Source organism: Glarea lozoyensis, assembly GCF_000409485.1.
Source record: "Glarea lozoyensis ATCC 20868 chromosome Unknown GLAREA3, whole genome shotgun sequence".
NCBI classification, from domain to species: Eukaryota; Fungi; Ascomycota; class Leotiomycetes; order Helotiales; family Helotiaceae; genus Glarea; species Glarea lozoyensis.
The window spans coordinates 2,972,850-2,993,527 of record NW_007360998.1 but is presented as its reverse complement, the minus strand read 5'-3'; the positions used below and the strand labels follow the sequence as shown (position 1 = coordinate 2,993,527).

General features: G+C 41.0%; 9 protein-coding genes across 9 annotated transcripts; 1 reads left to right on the top strand and 8 right to left on the bottom strand.

The window, feature by feature from the left end:
* Window positions 1-300: 300 nt before the first annotated feature.
* On the top strand, window positions 301-857 carry GLAREA_00971 (vacuolar protein sorting 55; the record flags this gene model as incomplete). Its single annotated transcript, XM_008085729.1, has 3 exons — window positions 301-339; window positions 392-608; window positions 724-857. The coding sequence occupies 3 exons, from the start codon at window positions 301-303 to the stop codon at window positions 855-857; spliced, it is 390 nt and encodes a 129-aa protein (XP_008083920.1).
* A 933-nt stretch (window positions 858-1,790) lies between these two features.
* GLAREA_00970 (uncharacterized protein) lies at window positions 1,791-2,183 on the bottom strand (the record flags this gene model as incomplete). The annotated part of the gene is made up of 2 exons (XM_008085728.1): window positions 1,791-1,893; window positions 1,954-2,183. The coding sequence occupies 2 exons, from the start codon at window positions 2,181-2,183 to the stop codon at window positions 1,791-1,793; spliced, it is 333 nt and encodes a 110-aa protein (XP_008083919.1).
* Window positions 2,184-2,468: 285 nt separating this feature from the next.
* GLAREA_00969 (uncharacterized protein) lies at window positions 2,469-3,319 on the bottom strand (the record flags this gene model as incomplete). Its single annotated transcript, XM_008085727.1, has 2 exons — window positions 2,469-2,873; window positions 2,954-3,319. The coding sequence occupies 2 exons, from the start codon at window positions 3,317-3,319 to the stop codon at window positions 2,469-2,471; spliced, it is 771 nt and encodes a 256-aa protein (XP_008083918.1).
* A 1,258-nt stretch (window positions 3,320-4,577) lies between these two features.
* GLAREA_00968 (uncharacterized protein) lies at window positions 4,578-5,495 on the bottom strand (the record flags this gene model as incomplete). Its single annotated transcript, XM_008085726.1, has 1 exon — window positions 4,578-5,495. The coding sequence occupies one exon, from the start codon at window positions 5,493-5,495 to the stop codon at window positions 4,578-4,580; it is 918 nt and encodes a 305-aa protein (XP_008083917.1).
* Window positions 5,496-10,671: 5,176 nt separating this feature from the next.
* GLAREA_00967 (uncharacterized protein) lies at window positions 10,672-11,208 on the bottom strand (the record flags this gene model as incomplete). The annotated part of the gene is made up of 1 exon (XM_008085725.1): window positions 10,672-11,208. One exon carries the CDS (start codon window positions 11,206-11,208, stop codon window positions 10,672-10,674), a length of 537 nt encoding a protein of 178 aa, XP_008083916.1.
* A 521-nt stretch (window positions 11,209-11,729) lies between these two features.
* On the bottom strand, window positions 11,730-12,518 carry GLAREA_00966 (uncharacterized protein; the record flags this gene model as incomplete). The annotated part of the gene is made up of 1 exon (XM_008085724.1): window positions 11,730-12,518. One exon carries the CDS (start codon window positions 12,516-12,518, stop codon window positions 11,730-11,732), a length of 789 nt encoding a protein of 262 aa, XP_008083915.1.
* Window positions 12,519-13,145: 627 nt separating this feature from the next.
* Window positions 13,146-14,045, bottom strand: GLAREA_00965 (uncharacterized protein; the record flags this gene model as incomplete). Its single annotated transcript, XM_008085723.1, has 1 exon — window positions 13,146-14,045. One exon carries the CDS (start codon window positions 14,043-14,045, stop codon window positions 13,146-13,148), a length of 900 nt encoding a protein of 299 aa, XP_008083914.1.
* A 1,056-nt stretch (window positions 14,046-15,101) lies between these two features.
* On the bottom strand, window positions 15,102-16,300 carry GLAREA_00964 (Mitochondrial carrier; the record flags this gene model as incomplete). Its single annotated transcript, XM_008085722.1, has 4 exons — window positions 15,102-15,201; window positions 15,256-15,546; window positions 15,602-16,021; window positions 16,131-16,300. 4 exons carry the CDS (start codon window positions 16,298-16,300, stop codon window positions 15,102-15,104), a joined length of 981 nt encoding a protein of 326 aa, XP_008083913.1.
* Window positions 16,301-17,247: 947 nt separating this feature from the next.
* Window positions 17,248-19,570, bottom strand: GLAREA_00963 (uncharacterized protein; the record flags this gene model as incomplete). Its single annotated transcript, XM_008085721.1, has 4 exons — window positions 17,248-18,453; window positions 18,501-18,654; window positions 19,023-19,175; window positions 19,233-19,570. 4 exons carry the CDS (start codon window positions 19,568-19,570, stop codon window positions 17,248-17,250), a joined length of 1,851 nt encoding a protein of 616 aa, XP_008083912.1.
* Between the last annotated feature and the right edge of the window lie 1,108 nt (window positions 19,571-20,678).

Sequence of the window (20,678 nt, the reverse complement as noted above, 5' to 3'; positions counted from 1 at the left end):
CGCTAGTAGCCGCGCTGTCAAGGGTAGGTCCAATAGTGCTCTGCAACCTGAGGCTGGACCGAGAGCCTTGGAAGCAACGTCAGCTCCCCTACAGAAGTGGAAGACGAGACAACCAATACTTCGACGACGATATAATTAATCACAATACGCGACGGTAGATCTGGGCAGTCTGATAAATTCTGAATCGGAGCATCAGAACGCAGCTCGCACTAGAAACTGTCCAGCACGCGCGAGGGCCACGACGAGCGTCGCAACTGGGCTCGAACCACCACCTTCAACACGCTATAGACGCAGCGCAATATGGCAGCCGGACTCAAAACTATCATCTCTCTTTCCTTCGTAAGACAGAATCTCTGATATGACCTTAGTAACTATTTCTAACTACTCCCAGGTCCTAGCGATAGGCTTCCTCCTCGTTATCCTCTCTTGCGCCCTCTTCAAACAATACCTACCACTTCTTGTAGTGGCAACCTACGTGCTTGCTCCATTGCCAAACTGGATATGCGGAAGATGCTCTAATCCTGATGACTTTGGGGATAGTGGAAGTGGGAATGCGATCGTTGATTTTGGGAAGTTCCTCACTGGGTTTTTGGTTGTTATGGGAATTGGTGAGTGATCCAGAACCCGGACGTTAAGGAACGTCATATTATGCACGCGGATTATTGTCGCGTTGAAAATTTTGAACAAGGAGAACTTTGAATGGATGCTAATAGTGTCCAATAGCGCTTCCAGCAGTACTTGCACACTCAGAAATCATCCGTGTCCCAGCTATGTTGATGTCAATCATCGGTGGTGTCCTTATATACGGAACAATCATCAGCTTTGGGATGTTCTTCCAGGAGGAGCAAGAATTTTGATCAATCCAAGGCGGACATCTGAGGGCAAGTTTGGAATATGGTCATGAGAATTAGGTGGAGGGGGTTTCCGGATGCGTGAAGAGCCAGTGCGCCACACGCTACAAGTGGGCTAGGTAAAGCCGAAGCAATGTATGATTGTAGCATATCACACGGAGTAAGCAAGTCAATTTTGGAAAAGCCATATCTATTAATCGAATAAGCCGCATGCGTGCAAATCAGGATGATATGAGAGTTTATTGCTGCTTCTCAACTATGTGGGGAAGTCCTATGAAGCCTGGTATCTGAGTTCCTGTCTGCCTAGGTACTATCCTCGTGGTGGAGAATAAGTGGCAGTCGAAACGCGATATTTGATCGGGAAATTGCGAAAAAAAATACGATATTTCGTCAATTGACTCCACAAAACATGGTAATTCGTTTATGATTTTGACCAAATATAACATTCTCACTCTGTCAAGAACTTTCTGACTATGACTTAGAAGAACTGGCATGGCCGGCCGTCCACGGGTGACTGCCATTCATATCGACCACCGTCAGCCATCTCAGCACTTGTGCGACAAACAATCCCTTCTTCTCCTAACCTCAGAACAATCCAACACGCCTCTAAACAGGCGTGCTATTGACCACTGTCTCAGTTCTCGTTCCACTCGTATTGTCAGCTCGATAACACAGCCGACGCCATGTTCGACATATCCAATTGCTTTTATCCAGCAAGTGGGCTTGCGCAATGTTTCTTTGTGTTGGTCGGCAAACTTGACCAATACTTCTGCGGCGCGGTCATTTATCTTATCTCCTATCAGTGATGTCCTCAGGATGATTTCTCGTGTTTCCGTGATCCAATCTCGTAAAGAGCGACCTTCTGTCAACCACCCTATGTACTTTATTATATCGTCTGCCTCATTATTCATGAAGATGACTGACAGTCTTTTTCGCTGATCAGCTGCCAGTAACAAATACAGTCAAAGGCCACAGCCCGGGTCCAAAATGTAGCAATGGGTGGGTGACAGCTTGGGCAAACTGTGAATATGGGACGTTGATGCTATCGATTGCTAGATTTACATAAATCGGCGGCCAGTTGCCACCAGAAGGATGTTCTTACGAAAAATCGTGCTCTAAGAGTTCGTAGTCTCTCTGCGCTTCGATTCGAAGGTTTTGGTTGATGTGTAGAGCCACTGGGGTGTTGACTTGCTGAATATTGAGCTTCCAATGCTCTGGAACCGCCCAGTCGAGGACGATGATGCGGGGCTCGTAGGTGAAATGGAGGATTTTGAATTGTATTTCGTTTGGCAGATCTGTAAAGATGAGCTTTTGCTTGTCATGGAGTGCCATGGCGAAATGTCGTCGTAGTTTTGCAATAGAGGCAAGATCGCGTATTCACTCAAAAGTTTGAGTAAATGTAGCTTTCTTAGGCAGAATATCCTTAACCTATTCCAAGGGATGTCACGTCAGACTTGGAACACACTAGCGGAGTGGTTATTGCACATCTGGTTTGGTGTGGTGGAATCTCGTTGCAGATCGATGAAAGTGGTGTAAAAATAGAGAATTTTGTGTTCGAGAAAGATTTTTTATTTTGTCCTAACAATGAGCAGCGGTGGCGGGCAATTCACAGGTGAATCAACCCTGAAACCAGCCATATGCTTTTAATCTCTCAATAACAACATTGTCAATACGTCCTAGTCTATGACCAACAAGTGGTCTTTCACTAGATGCTGTTACAACGAAGCCCACACCCTGCTTGATATATCCAATTTCAGTGATTGTGAAGTAGTGCTTATATCTTGCCTTATGTTGCTCATAATAGCGTATCAACTCTTTCACATGATCTTCCGATTCATAACCCTGGCGTCCTATAAATACCATCTCCCGTATATTATGTAACAGTGCCGCCAATTCCATGTGTTCGAGATTAAACATGTGATTTTGTAGAGCCTTCGAATAGCCACCGTAACCCGAAGCGATGGTTCCCTTGCATTCTTCAAAACCACCGAGATTTGTTTTCTCTGGATTTCCTTGATTAAACTCAGCAAGTCTAATAAGGTTAGCAATGGCTGAAGCCGACTATATTCGACTTGTCCCCCACTAGCTAGGCAGTGACCCACGCGAATCGCGTCATCCAGATCTAGAGGATGAGGAGATAATTTGATATTGTCCGTCGCTAAGTTCATATAGACTCGAGGCAATGTTTCTAAGGCAAGCTTTTTGGTTGTTTCGTCTGGGAAGAGTTCTGGTATGTCCTCGTAGCTCAGCAATTCGTAAAACTTCAATGCTTCCTCTCGCCATAGGCGGTTGACGTGTAGAGAAACGGGTGCTGGTGTTACGTTACGTGGTACTGTTATGGCCTTATAATTGGTTTCAAGAACGATAATTTGAGGCTCATATGTGAGGTGGATAATCGCGAGTTGTAATTCGATTGGTAGCTTTGTGAAGTTGAAGTACTTCTGGATTCCTTCTGTGGGAGTTGCCATTGGCACCATTCGTGAGGATTCCGGGTTACTTGCTGATACTTGTATCGCACGGTATGGACTGTATACACTGTATGAGTAAAATGGTACTCGGGGCGTGGTAGTATACCGTTGTCTTGTGTGATGAAAATAGGTCTCGTAGTTGTTGTAATTGTTGTGACTACAGGACAGATCGGAGACTGCGGAAATTTATAGGAACTCGGTCGTATCATACTAGGTGAATAGCTTAACTTCATTGATGCGCGCCATGGGTGATATGCGGGCGTGAATATACATTGATACAAACCACTAGTGTGTTACAAGTCTGACAGGATGCCCCTTGAGAGTAGAATGCCGATTGATTTTATGTAAAAGACTTTATCCACTTAGTGGTCTTCTGTAAGGATACTATATTGTCTCTTAAGTTAAGAACAAATATTTTCATAAAGGAAGGAGCGCGGAAGTGTGCATTTTTAAACTTCATTGCACTTGATTCATTTCGAGGTCGTCCTGTCAAACTTATAATGCACCGGTGAAAGATCCCAAGTCTATCTACTTTTCAACTAAACTTCTTAGGGAATGTGAATTTAATTGATAGTTTATGACCTATTCTAAGAGGATGTTTAGCTGTTCTGCTAAAAAGCATATGGAGGTTTCTTGATTATAGATAATAGAAGGAGGATCATTTAACAGTCTATAAGAATCGATATCCCTTATGGGGTGACCATTCGAGGATTTAATTATTGGGCGAGGACGATAGCTGGGTACACTCGGATAGGCTATCTGAGAATCTTCCCAAGTCCAGTAACTTCGACACCTTGCTACCTTGCCAGTTAACATGAAGGCTCTTTCTTTTGAAACAAAGAAGTGACGCATTGGATACAGATTAATAAAAAAGAATAAAAACTTTCAAGCACTGTGAAGTTTTTGTTGTTCGCTCAACTCGGATGTCATATTTGAAAGGCGAATAAGTTTGAGATTTAGTGAGCTCGAACATGCGCTGTCTCTATGTACCTACGATTAACTACTAAGTCGTAGGTCTTGAGGAGAAACTGTTATGGCGAATGAAAAATTGATTTACGAACGGTGGATTCATCGAGACTTAGGAGGGTACTGTCTTAAGGTCGGAGTTTTATTAAAAAACAAAAGTCATGTATTTACAAACCACACAGCACAGGGGGATCGAGTGACTAAACTAGGTTATGTTTTAATAGTTATATAAGATCAACTAATTACATTGCTTTTCTCAGACCTAGGCTAGCACGTACGCTCACTGCTTCTACTATTCCTTCATTATATATGGCAGTCGAGAAACGAAACCTATTCCCAGGTTGAGCCGTCCAGCTGTTACTATGACGTGGTGATCCGGAGGGTTATCCTTCTGTTTTTGCTCTTCTTTCAAGCCAACCAGCATGTTCACAAAATCCTCGTTATGGCTCTTACTTTTTTCGCTCATAATCCACATAAGGCCTCTCGTTTTGGCTAGAAGTTTGTTCAGTTCATGCTCGAAAGGAGAACACATGATTTCGACAAGGAGATCCGCCGTGAGGTCCTGGAATAGTACGATGAGACGTCTCCGCTGGTCTGCCGAAATAAAGTTGACGAATGATAGCAGAGGGAGATACTTGGGAAAGGTTAAAGGTATAGGCTCCCCTGTTGACGGACTTGTTCCCGCTTCCCGAGCAACTCGGTGTGTCAATCCCACAAGGTGGTTACTCAGGGTATTCAGCCGAGCACTTCGCAGACCCAACGTGAGCCTGTCCATGTCCATATTTATATAGATCCGTGGCCATTTTTCAAAACTCTTGCCAGGTGGTCCTTCGTACTTCAACAGCTCGTAGTACTTCATAGCTTCCATTCGAAGGGCGTGATTTATTTGCAGTGCCACTGGCGCAGGTGTTAGGTTCCGAGGGATGTTGCCAGCGAAACTGTTGTGAATTCTCCAGATAACGATCTTTTGAGGTTCGTAGGTCAGATGGAGAATCTTGAATTGGATCTCGATTGGTAGATCTGTGAAGCGGAATATTCCGATCTCTGGGATGTTTGTCGTTTCAGTTTTCGAATGTTTGAACTTCGCGTGTCGTAATTTTTCGCGAATTGCAGAGAAGAGAGAAGTTTTCACATGTGATGTACTGAGGGAGTTTCCTTCATTTTCCATCTTCGTTTCGCCCATCATAGCGGAGTCTGACGTTTCATTCATGTTGTGAAGGTATTGTTGTTGTTTTTGGTGTGTTTTTGGGATCAAGACTAGGAGAGAAGGAAATGTTGACCAAGTTTTCCTGAAAATAATGACAAGGGTGCTCTGTGGTGAATACCAGCTAGAAATCCGATTAGGTGTTTGTGCGTGAATGACATGTAAGGTGTTTTTTAACCAAAAGTAGTCTGATGAGAAGTCATGCCCATTACTTGATCTTCGAAATTCGTCTAACTTCGCTAATTTCCTATTGCTTCTCACAGTGTATAAAATTTGTAGTGTCTCGCGGAGGACAAAACAAGTGTCAGTCACCTGCCTAGTAACCTTGGATTAAATAAAAAAAACTTCGGATAGAGCGTAAGAAGTCTCATTAACTTAAGATAATTGACGAAATATCTCATATTGTTCTAAATAGATCCATTAAATAACGATATTTCGTCAACATAATCGAAGAAGTACCGACTTTCGACTGCCATTTATTCTGTCCACCGCGAGAGTGCTCACAAAACCTCTCACCTCAATACTTGAATGAAACTTGGAACTACTAGCACTATGAATCAAATAGTTGAAGTCTCCTTAAACTTCAGAACGTATTTCTAAATTACCAGATGGTTTGAGTGTCAGATAAATTTTCTAGGCTATAGCCTATTTGCTAGATCAGTGATGTTAAACGAGGTTTCAATTGCGATGGAAAAAGTATTTTACAAATTACTTTTACGGCTGGAAACTGATGCTTTAAAGCTCTACGAATCAATAAGGTATAGAATGACAGAGGAGTAGTTCTGGAAATAATATCCTGCTCCGAAATAGTGAGTCTTTATCTGCTGGTTAGCGGTTTAAGCGAATAATTAATCAATGAAGTACTTTTTGAATATTCGAGATGGGATACAAGACAGTATAATTTGCAATGGCGACCAAAGAAAGAGCTAGTGAAAGCGAATTGCTGATCTTGGACAACATATGCTTGAACATGAATTATGATACGGTATCACACGGGGTCAAGCCCAGTGATTAGAATTTGTTTTGTCGGTGCACGCAGAAGGACTCAAACACACGAAACATGGATAATTCATGGAAATGTGCACCTGCTTACTTTAAAGAATGAAAGAACTGCTTTTCCAGGAATTGATCAGGTAGCGAGACTTGCTCGAAACAAAATCGATTTATTCTTTACTTCTTTTTGGTTGTTGTTATTTAACTTACTGAGAATCTTCGCTTTGTTTCTCGATTACTCTCATCATTGTAGAATTTTGAAGAGGTGTAGACATTGTGTAACTTAGTAACTGTGTACGCCTTAAGGTAGGGAAAATCAATTAAGAGATTCGAATTAAATGGGTTTATGTAACTCGGAAGAAATCGAGTAGTAAGCAGGGTTTCCCATTTAGTATAGTATACCCTAGTACTAACCCATCTAACCTCTCTTAGGTACTAACCTAAGCTAATCTATTTAGGTATAGTACTAACCTATAAAGATATACTTAGGTATAGGGTATACCCTTAATTCTAGTAAATATATAGTAAATACTAAGTTAGGTTATAGTATTATAGTATTATAGTAAAAGGTATAGCGAAAAGTACGAAAATTACTAAGACTTAACCTAATATAGTAGTTAATTAAACTACTTTATAAGGTACTTAAATAAACGATTAAAATTACTCTTATTTTATAATTAATTAGATTAGATCTAGATTTAATTAATTATTACTATCTAATCTAATTAATTACTATCTAATTACCTCTTACTATCTATCTTAATTTCTACTATTATAACTCTTTTTATCTACTCTTATTCTATTAATCTTAGTTTATAGTTGTCGTTATTATCGCGATTACCTTCGCTACTATTATTATTATCGTCGCTATTTATAATACTATCTAGATATTAGCTTAAGCTTCTTTAATTAATTATACCGACTTACTTATTAAAATTATCTACTTCTTTCTATATTCTCTATAAGTATAAGTAAATTAGAGGTCGTAGTAGTTATAGAGCTATTCTTATTCTATTTCTCGTTAATATATTACTACCCTATAAGAAGACTCTTTTAGATAGTACTAAAGTTATAGAAATTACTAAATAATCTACTATAATCTTTATAAGAAGTAGAAAGTTAATCTTCTTATATTACTAGTAATCTCGAACCTCTTCTAGTATTAAGGTAACTAGAATATAGTAATCGTTTAGATATTAAGTAGTTTCTAAGATAACCTTAATTATATAGTTATTAATAAAGTCTACTATTAGATTATACTAAATAATATTATCTTCTATATCTCTTAGTACTCTATAATATAGTAGTAATTAATACTTAATCTTGTCCTACTTAAGTTCTTAATTTATAAGATCGATTACCTTTTTACGCGCGCTATAGCGGTTATAGACTATATTAAAATAAGCTTTTATCTTAAAGAGGTTTAAATCGCGATTTAGATAGTTTTAGAAGAGCTTTTAAAAGTATATATACTTATACTATAGGTTAATAATTATTATAACTACGTAAGGTCTTGTCCTAAGGTTCTTCTTATAGTAATTCTTTAATACTTTTAAAGCCGCGTTATAGACTAACTTTAATAGATTACTATTTATTATCTTACGAGTTCTATCTAATTAGCGTTAAATTATAATAAACTATAGAATTATATAATAAAGAGTAGAGTACGTGTCTACTTAAGCCCTAACTAATAGTTATACAAATATTAGAAAGAACCTCTTAACGTTATAAAGTAAATTCTATTCTAAAGGAGTTAGAAGTAACTTCTCTTTTATACCTATAGGCTCGTTAGTAGCCGTAAGAGTAAGGTAATTTATAATTAGAATTTAAAGCTTTAGAAACGTCTTTATTATATTATAAGTAGAGTTCTACCTAACTAGTATATTAAGCCCGAGTATATAGTACTTAATATTCTCGGCTTTATACTATCTCTTAAGAGTAATCTTCTAATATCGTTTATTATAGAACGCCTAAATAAGAGATCTTATCTTAAAGAAAGTAGTATAAGTAACTCTATTAAACTTACTAGCTAGAATTATAATATCGCGGTTATTAAATTAATAAGTATAACGAGCTTACTTAGCCTCTACTTTAAGCGCCTTAAGCCTAGTGTCACGACTAAGGCACTACCTCTAAGGGGATTCTATAGCGGGAGACAAGAGCCTCTAGGACGGCATTACGTAGAGAACCGAAGAGTACGTAATAGAGCCCTAGGGCCTTCCCCGGGCTCCTCTAGGTCTAGTAGGCCCGACGGGTCCTTATAGTAGAAGGGATCTAGAGATCTAGGGAACGAAGGTTCTATATAATAATTATAATTTCCTTAGATAGAAGCTTTATACTTAACTTATTATAGTAATAGTATATTATCTATTTGACTTATACTTATTATAACAAATATACCTCCGAGTATATAACCTAATAATCTTATACGTACTTACTTATATACTAACCTTACAATACTCTAGTCTACTATCGAGTAGAGAACCGAATCGTTACACCTAGCTTAAATAGTAATATTATAGATATATAAGACGTAACGGACGTTACTATCTATAGTATTAAAATAGAAGTAATTTCGAGCCTTCTCGAGGTTATCGTTAATTAGATCTATACGTTCTTCGATCTTAGATTAAAAGCGCCGTAATAGAGAGTTGTTAATAGAGGCGTTATTATAGGTAATTATAATAACTAAAGTTACTATTTCTTAGTAATTAGTTATTCTTAAAAGCTTATTATAAAGATAGATGTAATTATAATTAGCTTTAGGTAGAAAGATAATATCGAGAATAAGGCTCTATAACTTGTAGTTTAGATCTAAATAGTATACTGTAATAGCTATATACTCCTTTCTATTTCGAGTAGACTAATAATTAGTTATTAATAAGATCTAATAGCTATTCTAAATAACTATCTAAAGCTTAGCTCTTTTAATAATAAATAAAGCCTTAAACTCTCTTTATATATCGTAATAAAGAGTATTAGAACTTAGCTAAGTTAATCTAGGATTTATAAAGCTAAAAAGAGCTTTCGTTACTTTAGACTTAATAACTTAAAGTAAGAGGTTATTAGCTATAATCTAATTAACTAAAAGCTACTAAAATTATACGTTCTTAACGTCTATTTATACTATTAATCGTCGCTTAATTATTAAAGATTAAGAAGTAAAAAATCCGTAGGCAGTTACTTACTAAGTAATTAATTTCTCTTTCTCTTTACTACGTAATAGTAGAAGTTTAGGGTAATAAGACGCGTAATAAGACTTATAATTATTACCGCCCTCTCTACTACGCTTAACGCTTCTTTTTAGGAAATTTATATAGTCTTCTACTCCGTAGTTAACGTATATCTTCTTTAGATCTTTTAAGTCGATTTCGCGTATAAAACGTAGTATTACGCCCTTAAAAAAGAAGTTCTTACTAGGTATAAGTAATAGTAGAGGACGAGGACGTTATAGATCGTATAGTATAAGATTTTAACGTTTTAATATAGTCGTAGATAGTAGAGATAAAGAACTAGTACTTCTACTTACAATAGACGCTCGAGGTAGCCTACTAGGAGGTTATAGTACTATATTATAAATTTAATAGTATATTCTTAAATAATTATCGTAGTATTATTAACTAGAATCTTAATTAAGATCTAGTAGAATTACCCTAACCACCCTCGGACCGTAATAGGAGCGCTTAAACCCGAGTCGGAGCCGCTCCGGACCGAATACTCTAGGGTATCGGAAGGGTACCCTAGGTACCCCTAATATTTTTTAGGTACTATACCTAAGTATATCTTTATAGGTAGGGTACTAACCCACGGAGGCCTTAGGTATAGTTTAGGTTACTAAATAGGAAACCCTGGTAGTAAGTGATGTAAACTTATATATTTAATAATACTGACATCCAAATATAATTACACCACCGCATAATCCATGGCCCCCTCAGCTATGTTATTCATACTTATCATTAGGCGCCCAGCTACTAATAAAAAGACACCACTGGCTAGCTGCACCCTGCCGGGGATTCCCAAATGTTATTATTCCGTCATGAAAAGAGTACAAGAGATTCCATAACCCGAGGAAGATGTAGTGCCCAATCGGCTTTCTCACCTGTTCGTGAGTTTCAGAACTCAATTTCATAATAGACGAATATTTCCACCGAGGAAGGTAGATTACCTTTAGGCTCTTCAAGAATTATGGTTACAGTTGAATCGTCGCAACGTATTGGTCTGTTACATAGTCGTTCCCGCTGCTCCCATACGACATAATCGCCCCAACCCCACACCGCTCCTTCATCTGGTCCATACTTGAATGAAAATGCGAACTCGATGGCATCAAAAACAACTCAGCTAGTTTTATAGGAGGATTTTGGACTAAGTGAATTCTGTCGGTCTTGAAGTTAATATAAATGCGTGGCCATCTGTCAAAGTCTATTCCAGGTGGACCGAAATACTTCAATAGTTCGTAATGTTTTAACGCTTCTGCTCGACAAGCGTCATTAAGACGAAGAGCTACAGGTGTAGGAGTCTTTCTGCGAGCTACAGTATTAGGATCGAAAGCGTTTTCGATAACAATTGTTTGTGGCTCGTAGGTGAGATGTATAATTGCGAACTGGAGCTCATTCGGAAGGCCCGAGAAATTGAATAGTTTTTGGGAGACAGAGGTAGTTGTGGCGATGTTTGTAGACGCTATGTTCATAGTGCGAACCGATTCAGATGGAATATCTTCAAGGTCCATTTTGGAGTGTGTTTGTTTGGTAATTATGTGGATAAAATGGAGGAGAAATTTGTGTTTATACGATCAAGATGGGTGAACATGAGTAAGTGGTGAACTGTGTTGTGACAGCAAGGACTGGTTTCAGAAGCTCGTAACAGTTTACTGAAAGTGGTTGGTGGCTGAACATGAATTTGTAAAAAATCGTGAACTTGATCTAATATACAAAGTACAGCTGAACCGATTCATTATTCATATATTAACAACTATGACCACACTTTGTGATAGTAAGACCTGTTGTATGTTTCTTGAAGGACAAAGAAGGATATTCCCTAACTCTAACCAGAAATGCTTTATAAATTGATGAACTGAGAGTCTCCTTGGAAAGGCATATTCCTTAAAACAATACGGAAAGTCGCAGGCCAGAAAACATAAACTTGTGAGCAAGAAATCCACAACCCAGACTAATAAGAGGTTATTTTGATAGATACGTAACCTCTCGCTAAAGGTCTCTCTTTACCCTATATAATACATAACCCATCAAACTAGACAGCTCTCTTCAAACGAACTCCCACTCTATTCCCAATCCTAACAGGCCCACTAAAGCAATCATCCACAGGCTCAGGAAGATTCTCACTTTCCTCTTGCAAAGTATGAAACAAAGCATCTTTTTGCCTCTGATCCAGCGTAGCCTTCAACTGCCTCTCCACATCAACAATATCCTTATTCTTAGTATTACGAACAAGCAATATAACCTCCGCAACCTGCAACTCATGCAGAATTCTTTTCACATCACGAAATCCTTTCCGGTGTTGTAGAACAAGCAGCAAAGTTTCCAGGTCACACGTAGAGTTATCTTGAATAATGATCGAGAGCTTCGATAGTTGTATGCAAGGCTCCAAAGCGCGCACAACGTCGATCGCGTAATTCGTGAAAGCCCATTGGGAGAGCCGTTGGATTTCTAGATAGTCCGTCGTGGTATTGATGTATATGTAGGGACAGTTTTTGATCTTGATCCTAGCATCAGTTGACAGTTCCCAGCGTGTGAAATGTTTTATCGCCTCGTTGCGGATTTCGCGGTTGATTTGGAGTCCAAGTGGTAATCTCAATCCACGTGGTTCATTCAAGGATAGATTGCGTTGATGGATGAGTAGGATTTGTGGAGAGAAGAATGATAGATGATATATCTTGAACCGTAGTTCCATAGGCAAGCCCATAAGGTTAAAGCTCTCTTCCTGGAAAGAGCTTGTGACAGGTGCGGGTGGTAGGTTGCTCGATAATGACTCAAAGCCGGTTGCAGTCTCTACGGGCAAGTACGAGAGCTCGCCTGGCATTTCTGCTACGCTAACTAGAGGTGTTAAGCAAAAGATTTATTTGTATGCTATCAGGGTATTTCCTCAGAAACGTGAGGAAATATAACTGCGCGCCTAAGTCACGTTTCGTGGAGACCTGTCAGGTGATCATGTTTGTTAGGAATGGGGGTCTGAAGATTGTCGGTCTGTATATCTTTATAAGTGAAGAGATCTACGCCTTCTTTTGAGAGCAGATTACTGGAGGGATGCTAGATGAGGAAAAGAAAATTCTCTAGCAGGGTTGTTTATAACAACTTTTGTTAAGTTTAGCTTATTATATTTTAATTCATTCATTTAATAATCTACAGATATTTTGGGAAGAATACTATATTATAATTATTCACACAGTATGAATCATTGATCTTCATGTCACCAAAACTTAAATTGTCGTTAGGAAATTTGTAGGTTAGGAAATATCTGTTCATGTCGCCCTCCTATCGGAGTCTTAGGGGATAGAAGGATCTCAGATTTAAGTATATATAACGATTGGGGGTTAAGTTGTATTCTGATTGTCTGAAGGAAAAAAATTGGATTGTTATAGTAGTAATACTGATCTAGAAGCTACGTCTCTTACGATCATTTGGGGGAGTAAAACTTCAGTACCTACATTTACCAGTAATACGAGCGCGGATGGGTTGGAATAGGGTAATCTGCTGTCCTCCTAGTGAAAACAAGACCACGTTTTTTCCATATCCTCGCGATCCCAGAAATACGAATGTCTCGAAACCATTTGACGGTTCGCTCACTGTCATACATACACTCACTTTCCACAGCCCTCATTAAATCCTGCTTGGGATCATCCCCTTGATCATTTGCGTCCCTTTTTGGCAATAGTACAACTTGGTCTACACCTAATTCAAGAATGAACGAAGCAATTCCCCTCATGAAATCTTTGTGCTGATGATCCTGACCCTCACTGGCAATCAAGAAGAACTGAGTTGCCGGGGTGTTCGAAATGATAATTCTGAACCTGCCAAGGTCTTCCTTTCTACATGACCTTTGCAAAGTCGACACTGTTAATGACACGGTCTGCCAAAAATTGGGATTGGCTTTGAGATCCAACTCTAGATGAGGGATTCCAGGGTTTACGTAAATGTGGGTGTCGAGACTTAGGCCGTCGCGATAGCACTTGAACTGTAGCTTTTGGTAGCACTCTAACGCTAACATGCGTGATTCTCTGCAGAAGTAAAACTCAACTGGTGTCTTACTTCTCGTGATAAGTATAGCGACGGGTGGTGTACTAGAACGCCTGGCTTTTCTGTTACCGGGCCCTCTGCTACCGAGAGAGATGACGTGTGGTTTGAAGAATCCAGCGAGCGAGTAAACCTCAAGACGGAGTTCTGGCGGAAGCTGCATGAAAGGGAAGTCGGTAAACTTGCGACTAGAGAGTCCACGGGTAGGCGGGATATATCGAACCAAGCCCAGGTTGTCGATTAATGATTTGCTTTCGCTCTTGTGCGTGTAGTTTCTCCCTTCTTCCCACCAGCTGCGATATGTGGTGTCTGACATGACTGATTGATTGATCAGTTAGCCGGTTGATTAGCTGATTTGTTGTCTGGTTGATGATTTATCTAATAGATAATCTACTTCCTCGAGAATAGAAGAGCAGAGGGGAAAATCGAAGGATTATAAGCCCATCCGCTTCAGGTATAAGTAAGCTGTTCACAACTCAAACCTGGCCGAGAAAGAGTCAAGTCATGAATGAACAAAGCCGAGTCACGAATGGTGCGGCTTTATTTTTTGCTTTGACCGATTCACTTGACAACAATTTGATTGAGCTCTTTGTCAAAATCTGTGTATGCTACTTGCAGTAAATGTTCTTTCATGATTCTTACCACAATGCCATTGACAGTTCGAAAATGCTTTATTCTTTATCAAGCGGGTATTTCAGACCTACACGTCGACCATACGAGTATTCATCCTAATGATTATCAGCAAAGTTGTGAATATTACCGGACAATTGATTTAATACCAATTCCATAATCTCTTGATAACCTGACCACAAGTTCGAACACTTCGAGATGACCATCGTGAGGCTTGGAAAAATATTTATCTGCTGATATGTTTCATTAACTTGGCAGGACAAGAATGTGCAGAGAATAAAGCTGTTGTACTGTAACAGGATTTGTTAGGACAGGCGTGTTTTGTTGTTGGAATCCATGTCTTACCTAGGTAGTCATAATAGGTCAGCAAATTATGAAATAGTGTTGTCACGTGCCGAAGCGGAGACTTGGCTAAGTTGTTAAAAGTACGCAGAGTATGTCAAGGTGATACTGTCAATGCTCAATAGCTTGCGCCTTGAATAGTCGTCATACTGAAATATATATGCCAAACCACAAGTGACTCAAACTGTAGCTTCAGAATGTACTGGCAAAGTACAAAAATAGCGTTTCAAATCAATAAGTCATCGATAAGTTCTGGGACAGTGTGAACTATACAAAATAGTATTACAAGGAATAAAATACATTGCGGACGCCGTCTAATCTATTTCGCTATACCTCAAAGGTATTTTGAGGTAGTCGTAATACTCGTGTTAGCAAATCTCTCACCCATTACATCATCCCCTTATTTTGTAGCAGCAATCTCAACACCTCCAACAGCTCCCAAAGCCTTCTTCAAGTCACCGTAAATTGCGAACTGTCCTGCGGTCAATGTACCGACCATGCTGTTTAGAAATTAGTACTTGACTCTCCTCAAATCTGCGTTTCTCTGAACTCACAAAAGTCTTGCACCGATACCAGCGTACGATCCTCTAAGACCAAGTTCCTTGGCGATCTTGATGAGACGGGAGGTGGTTCCCTCTCCAGGAAGTCCCTTAGTCTTGTTGATTTTGCTCAACATGGTGTCAGCTGGCTGGGAAACGATAGCGGCGGCGAAACCAGCGATGAGACCGGAACCGAGGTTGATGGTGGTTTGGAGACCAGGGGAAGCGGTGCTTTTGTCAACACGCTTGTAGATAGCCTCGGCGACCTTCTCGTAGACGACGAACTTGGACATGGTATATGGAACCCTTAATCGCCTGTTAGTACCGAGCTTTATAAATCATGCTTCCTTCCAGAACTTACTGTTTGAACAGGATTGGTCCGAAACCAGCATAGAAAGCTCCGATACCCTCATTCTTCAACATCTTGCTGAATCCTCCGATAAGACCATTGGCATATGTGGGCTCGGAGACGAGACGGATACGGGTGGCCTCGAGAGGGCAAAGGGCAACATCGGCGAAGAACTCGGCGATACCAGCGGATGCGAGGTAGACAGCGGTGCGGTTGTTGGAGGCAGTCTCGTATCCGAGGAGGTTGATTGACTGTTGCTTGAACAGCTCATAACCTCCAAACTTAAGTGCGCCCTGAAGGAAGTAACCAGCAGCAGTTGGACCGAAACCAGTCAAAAGAGCACCAGCACCCTCCTTCGCAATAACCTGACGGAATCCTCCAACAAGACCTTTGTTGTATGTGACTGGGTCGAGTTGAATTCTGGTTTTGACGCTGCGAAGATGAGAAGTCAGTTATTTGTTGCGTTATCTCGACTTGCGCAAAAGCATCCCATTTCTAACAATTTCGATCTCAATCGCAAATCCCTTGGAAGAGAACTTACACATCAACAGGTGTGAGACCTCCGTGGGTTACTGAACAGCAGACTGCACCAGCTAAGGCGAATCTGGAGTAAAGAGCAATACCGCTCAGCTTTTCTGGTGTGTTCGCAGCGACATTCTGGACAACGGCGTCAACCTTGGCCGAGCCTGTCGATGTGGCAGGTGGTGCCATCGCGATATATGTGTTCGTAAATGTAGAGAAGGGATATTAGGTGGAATGAGAGGAGATGTGAGAATGCGATTCTCTTTCAATTGATGGGAGGGAGATTAAAACGACGAGAGTGGAAGCTCGAAATTTTATGACGGACGGCTAAGCAGGATTCGGAACTATTCGGGGGCTGGCGGCGTTAGAGCCCGGGCTTGCGAGTGGATCTAGCACGTGTAGAACAATAGTTCTAATTGGTCAGCATGGCCCCACCTGGATATATCTCGCAAATCCGTCTTCAAAACTTTCAAGACGATTATGACTTCAGAATACTTCACTTCGTTTGAGATATTCAAAAAAAAATGTATTGCGGACTTTTTATCGCGGAAAAAACATTCTGAAGACACTAGTGGAAACTCGTGAGCTGATTTTGCACACATATACTGCTGGAAACCTTCGCTTTCTTCCTTTCATCCGCTCTTCTCGGCTCATTATTTCGGGATCAAGTACACATCCTTTTAAGAAACTAGTCTTTGCGGAACCGTGAGTAGTTTGGACGCGGAACAATCTCTCAACTTCGTGGAGGAAATTACGATATTTCGTCAATTGTTTTGAGCAAACATCATGTTTCGCCTGCAATTTGTCTTGTACTCCGCGAGACTATGCAAGCGCCTTCAATTCTGCCCTAACGAGATTTCGCTGTGAATACGGTAACGGAAAGGATGTAGCATCGCTTTTAGGACAGATCAACGTCAAGAGCAGAGATAGTCATATGCTCCAGCGCGTCGACAACAGCATCTGTACCAGTAGATAACCACATTGCTCAAATTGGCTACGCAACAGAGTTCCATCAGTTTTTTAAACTAGGTGTTACTAACACAACCAGTAGATACATATATGTCGCCTCATGTACTAAGAGATCGGAAATCAAAATCATTACCCATCCTATATTTGACGCTGCTTAAGTCACAATCTCAAAAGTCCAGCTCCTCATCCTCATCATCAGTACTACCACTAAGATCAACGGGTTCTCTATATACCGGCTCCACCAAAATCTTCAGAGTCTCGCTCTTCCCCAGCTTCCTCGCCTCCGATTTCGCCTTCTTTATATTCTCCGCCAATGCTTCCTTTGCAGCCACCCACGAAGCTTCATCATTTTGATATACCGTAAGCTTTGTGTGCGATGTGGGAGATTGGAGGTTCAGCTTGAAATGTTCGAGGATGCCATGATTCTGCGTGAAGCTGGTTACGTTCGATGTGAATGCCTCGAGAGAGATACCTTGGAACTTGAGTGTCGAGCAGAGTTCTTGCGTGTATTGAGGACTGTGGGTTATGATCCAGGGTTGGATACGTAATGGTCCGCTCTTTGGATTTGATGGTTTCGATGGTTCGTTTGGCGGAGAGGACTTGATAGGAGTCTTGGATACAGGTGGTTCCACGCTGGGCATTGGCGTCGTCAACTTTGTATTGTTTTCGAGTGCAAGTTCTTCCTGCAAGTGGTATTGATCTACTTCGGTGACTTTATGCGAGTTACGATGTGGTGATGCTGCTTCTGGCTGCTTGGTTGCTCTCAGTCTTTGTTCGGATTCATCCGTGCTTGGTCCAGTTCTGACTTGGACGCCGTAGGTACTAGCACTTCGATCTACATCGTCTTCGACATATGGAACATGATACTGCATGCTTATTGAGTTCGAATTTTCGGTCACTGGGCGGTCTTTCTTCGTAAAGTATGCGATCGTTTGCTCCAACCACTGTTGCTCGCCAAAGTCCGTAGCTGTCTTTGGGCTCGATGACTGCGGTGACGATGGCTTTGCGACACATTTCAACTTCATTGGTCGCGTATTAGGTTCATCTGCGCTAGCATCGAGTTGCGGGATATGCGAAGTAGCAGTCGATTGTTCTCCAATGCCCATAGGTGCTACAGGCGCGCAAGGAGCCTCCGCTTCTCGATATTCGCGCTCCAGCGATGCAAACGGACGGGGCTGACATGATGCTACCTGTTCCACACTTTCCATCACATTCTGATCAGGTTCTGATAGAATATCATCCATTTCTTCTGTTTGGACAAATCCAGGACGGCTTGGTGCAGCTCGTTTTCTGTATGTTCGACGTGGTGAAGTTTCAAAATCATCATCACTTCTCCCCCTTTTCTTCGATGGAGTCGTTGCGGTAGGATCAACCTATGCTCTGTCAGCTTAATGTCCAGACAGGCGAGATATTTTCTCACGTTTGAATCGTTTGGACCGTCGAATATATCGGAAAGAGCAGGTCTCGTGGTCGATGTGCCTTGCCCGTTTGTCGTTGTGGATGCGGGCTGCTTGTGCTTTGCAGTAATGTTACTACTTTCTGTTATCGATGTCGAATCAGTGCAACTATTAGAGCTGCAATATGTGTCAGTCTACTGATATGTATGTTCTCTGCACTCTGCACCAATGTGTTGCAAGACTGACGGGTCAGCCCTCAGGGTAGGATAACGCAAGTGTATATTTCCCTAATCCTTCTGAGTGAATATACGATATTACCTCTATTCCAAAAGGTAAACATAATTGTTTAAAGAAGTCGTGTTATAAAGTCGGTTTCTAGCATCGATACGCTAGAAGGGTGTCCCGTCAGATTTGCAACACACTGGTGTTGATTTCTGCAGATTGTCGTTGTGCGCCACTATCGATATGTTCTGCTCCGAACGAGACAAATGGGGTTCTTAACGACTCGGTCGTGCGAAGGAAAACCCATTGCAGTGCAAACATACCTTGTTGAAAAGACATTTGTTTTCGTCCTGGCAGCCTTTGCAGATGCAGAAGACGCGCTGGATCCTCCATCCCTAAGCGAAGGTATATAACTCGCATTCTTCTCCGCGTATTTATTTTGTCTCCAGAACAACTGTTTTAGATTGCGGATGATTCTACTGACATTAGTTCCTGCAAACTGTCATCGAGAACGTAATGATATCGCGACATACTCCTCTTTGTCGTCAGGATACTCAAGTTCTGAGCCCTCGAACCAGTCTCGCTCCGTTGACCACGCCAACTCGCCGGCGAGATTATACTCGACAAACTTCTCTGCCATGCGCTCGAGTTCATGCTGAATTTCTGGGTTATTCCATTGTAACAGCTCATTCCCGGGAAGGCCCTTCTCGGTCTTGTAGTTCTTTCGCCATGAATGCACTGCTCCGATGAAGGCGTCCGACTCTGTACGAGCAGAGGGTTGAAACCCAAGGTTCTCGATCAGAATGCTAATTGCTGGAACATGCTTCATTCTTACGTCTGGCTTGTTGTTGACTTTTGTTTTTGGTGGCATCGTTTCTTCTCTGTGGTTGAAGTATTGTGTTGAATGTTTGTATTGATTAGAAGCAACAGGTGTGTACGATAGAGGTTTGGCTTTTTTTGACTGGATATCGAGGAGACTTAGAAGGGTGGAAATTAAGCACTGCCAGCATGCTACTTGCTAATTCTTAAGCATAGATACGCCACACGAGAGGTGCGTAGTAGAGATTTCGTCGCAGCAGTATGGCCGCACATCCACAGGCCATGAAACCCCTATCTTCTTTGTAGGCACATTTGTAAAGCTAAGACCATTACAGGGGAACTTTGAATGTCTTCGGTGTGCTGCATACGTGCATCTGTGACTCAATCAAATGCCACTTCGGCCCAGCTGTGAAATAAGTTTCTTACACTTTTCCAAGAATTCTGTAAAGTCGAGGATGAATTTTACGTAATACGATCACATCTACTCTCGAATTTCCCTGGTACATTTGTTAGTTTTTCTCGCCAACATAGAGTTCAAACTATGCGACATTTGGTGATGTTCGCAACCAACAACAGACCAACAGACCCCAAAATTGAGCCGGAATCTGCCTTGTAGCCTACGGCCTACCTTCAAAGCATGAATTTGAAACACCCAGTGTACTAGGGCCAGGATACCCAAAGATTAGACCAATATCAAGATTTATTAAACGTAACTGGTTTAGTCAGTTAATTTCCTCTACTATAAAGCTTTCGATTGAACCACTCAACTCTCTTCCATATACCAAGCCTTAAAACTACCATACATTTCTTCGATTGCCCTCGCTCAGATTCCTTTCTTGTGGGAAGTCGGTCCACCAACACGAACGCGCAAAACAGGTTACAATGTCATGGAATACGAGCATCAGTCTCATCAGCAGTATCTTCTCCATCGGTATGAACTTGATATTTTCCTTTCAGAATAATTGTCAAATAGACGTGCGAAATTCCATCAATTTACATCTGGGACCTGTGACCTAACCCGAGAATAAGCTGGTAATCTCTGGGTCTTGACCCGGCCTGCACCACAGCCCGTGGTCGCGGTGGACGCTCAAACCACCACATATTCGGAGAAAATTGAAGTCTCAAGAGACGATTCTGGTTTCGTTGTTGCCGTTAAAAGA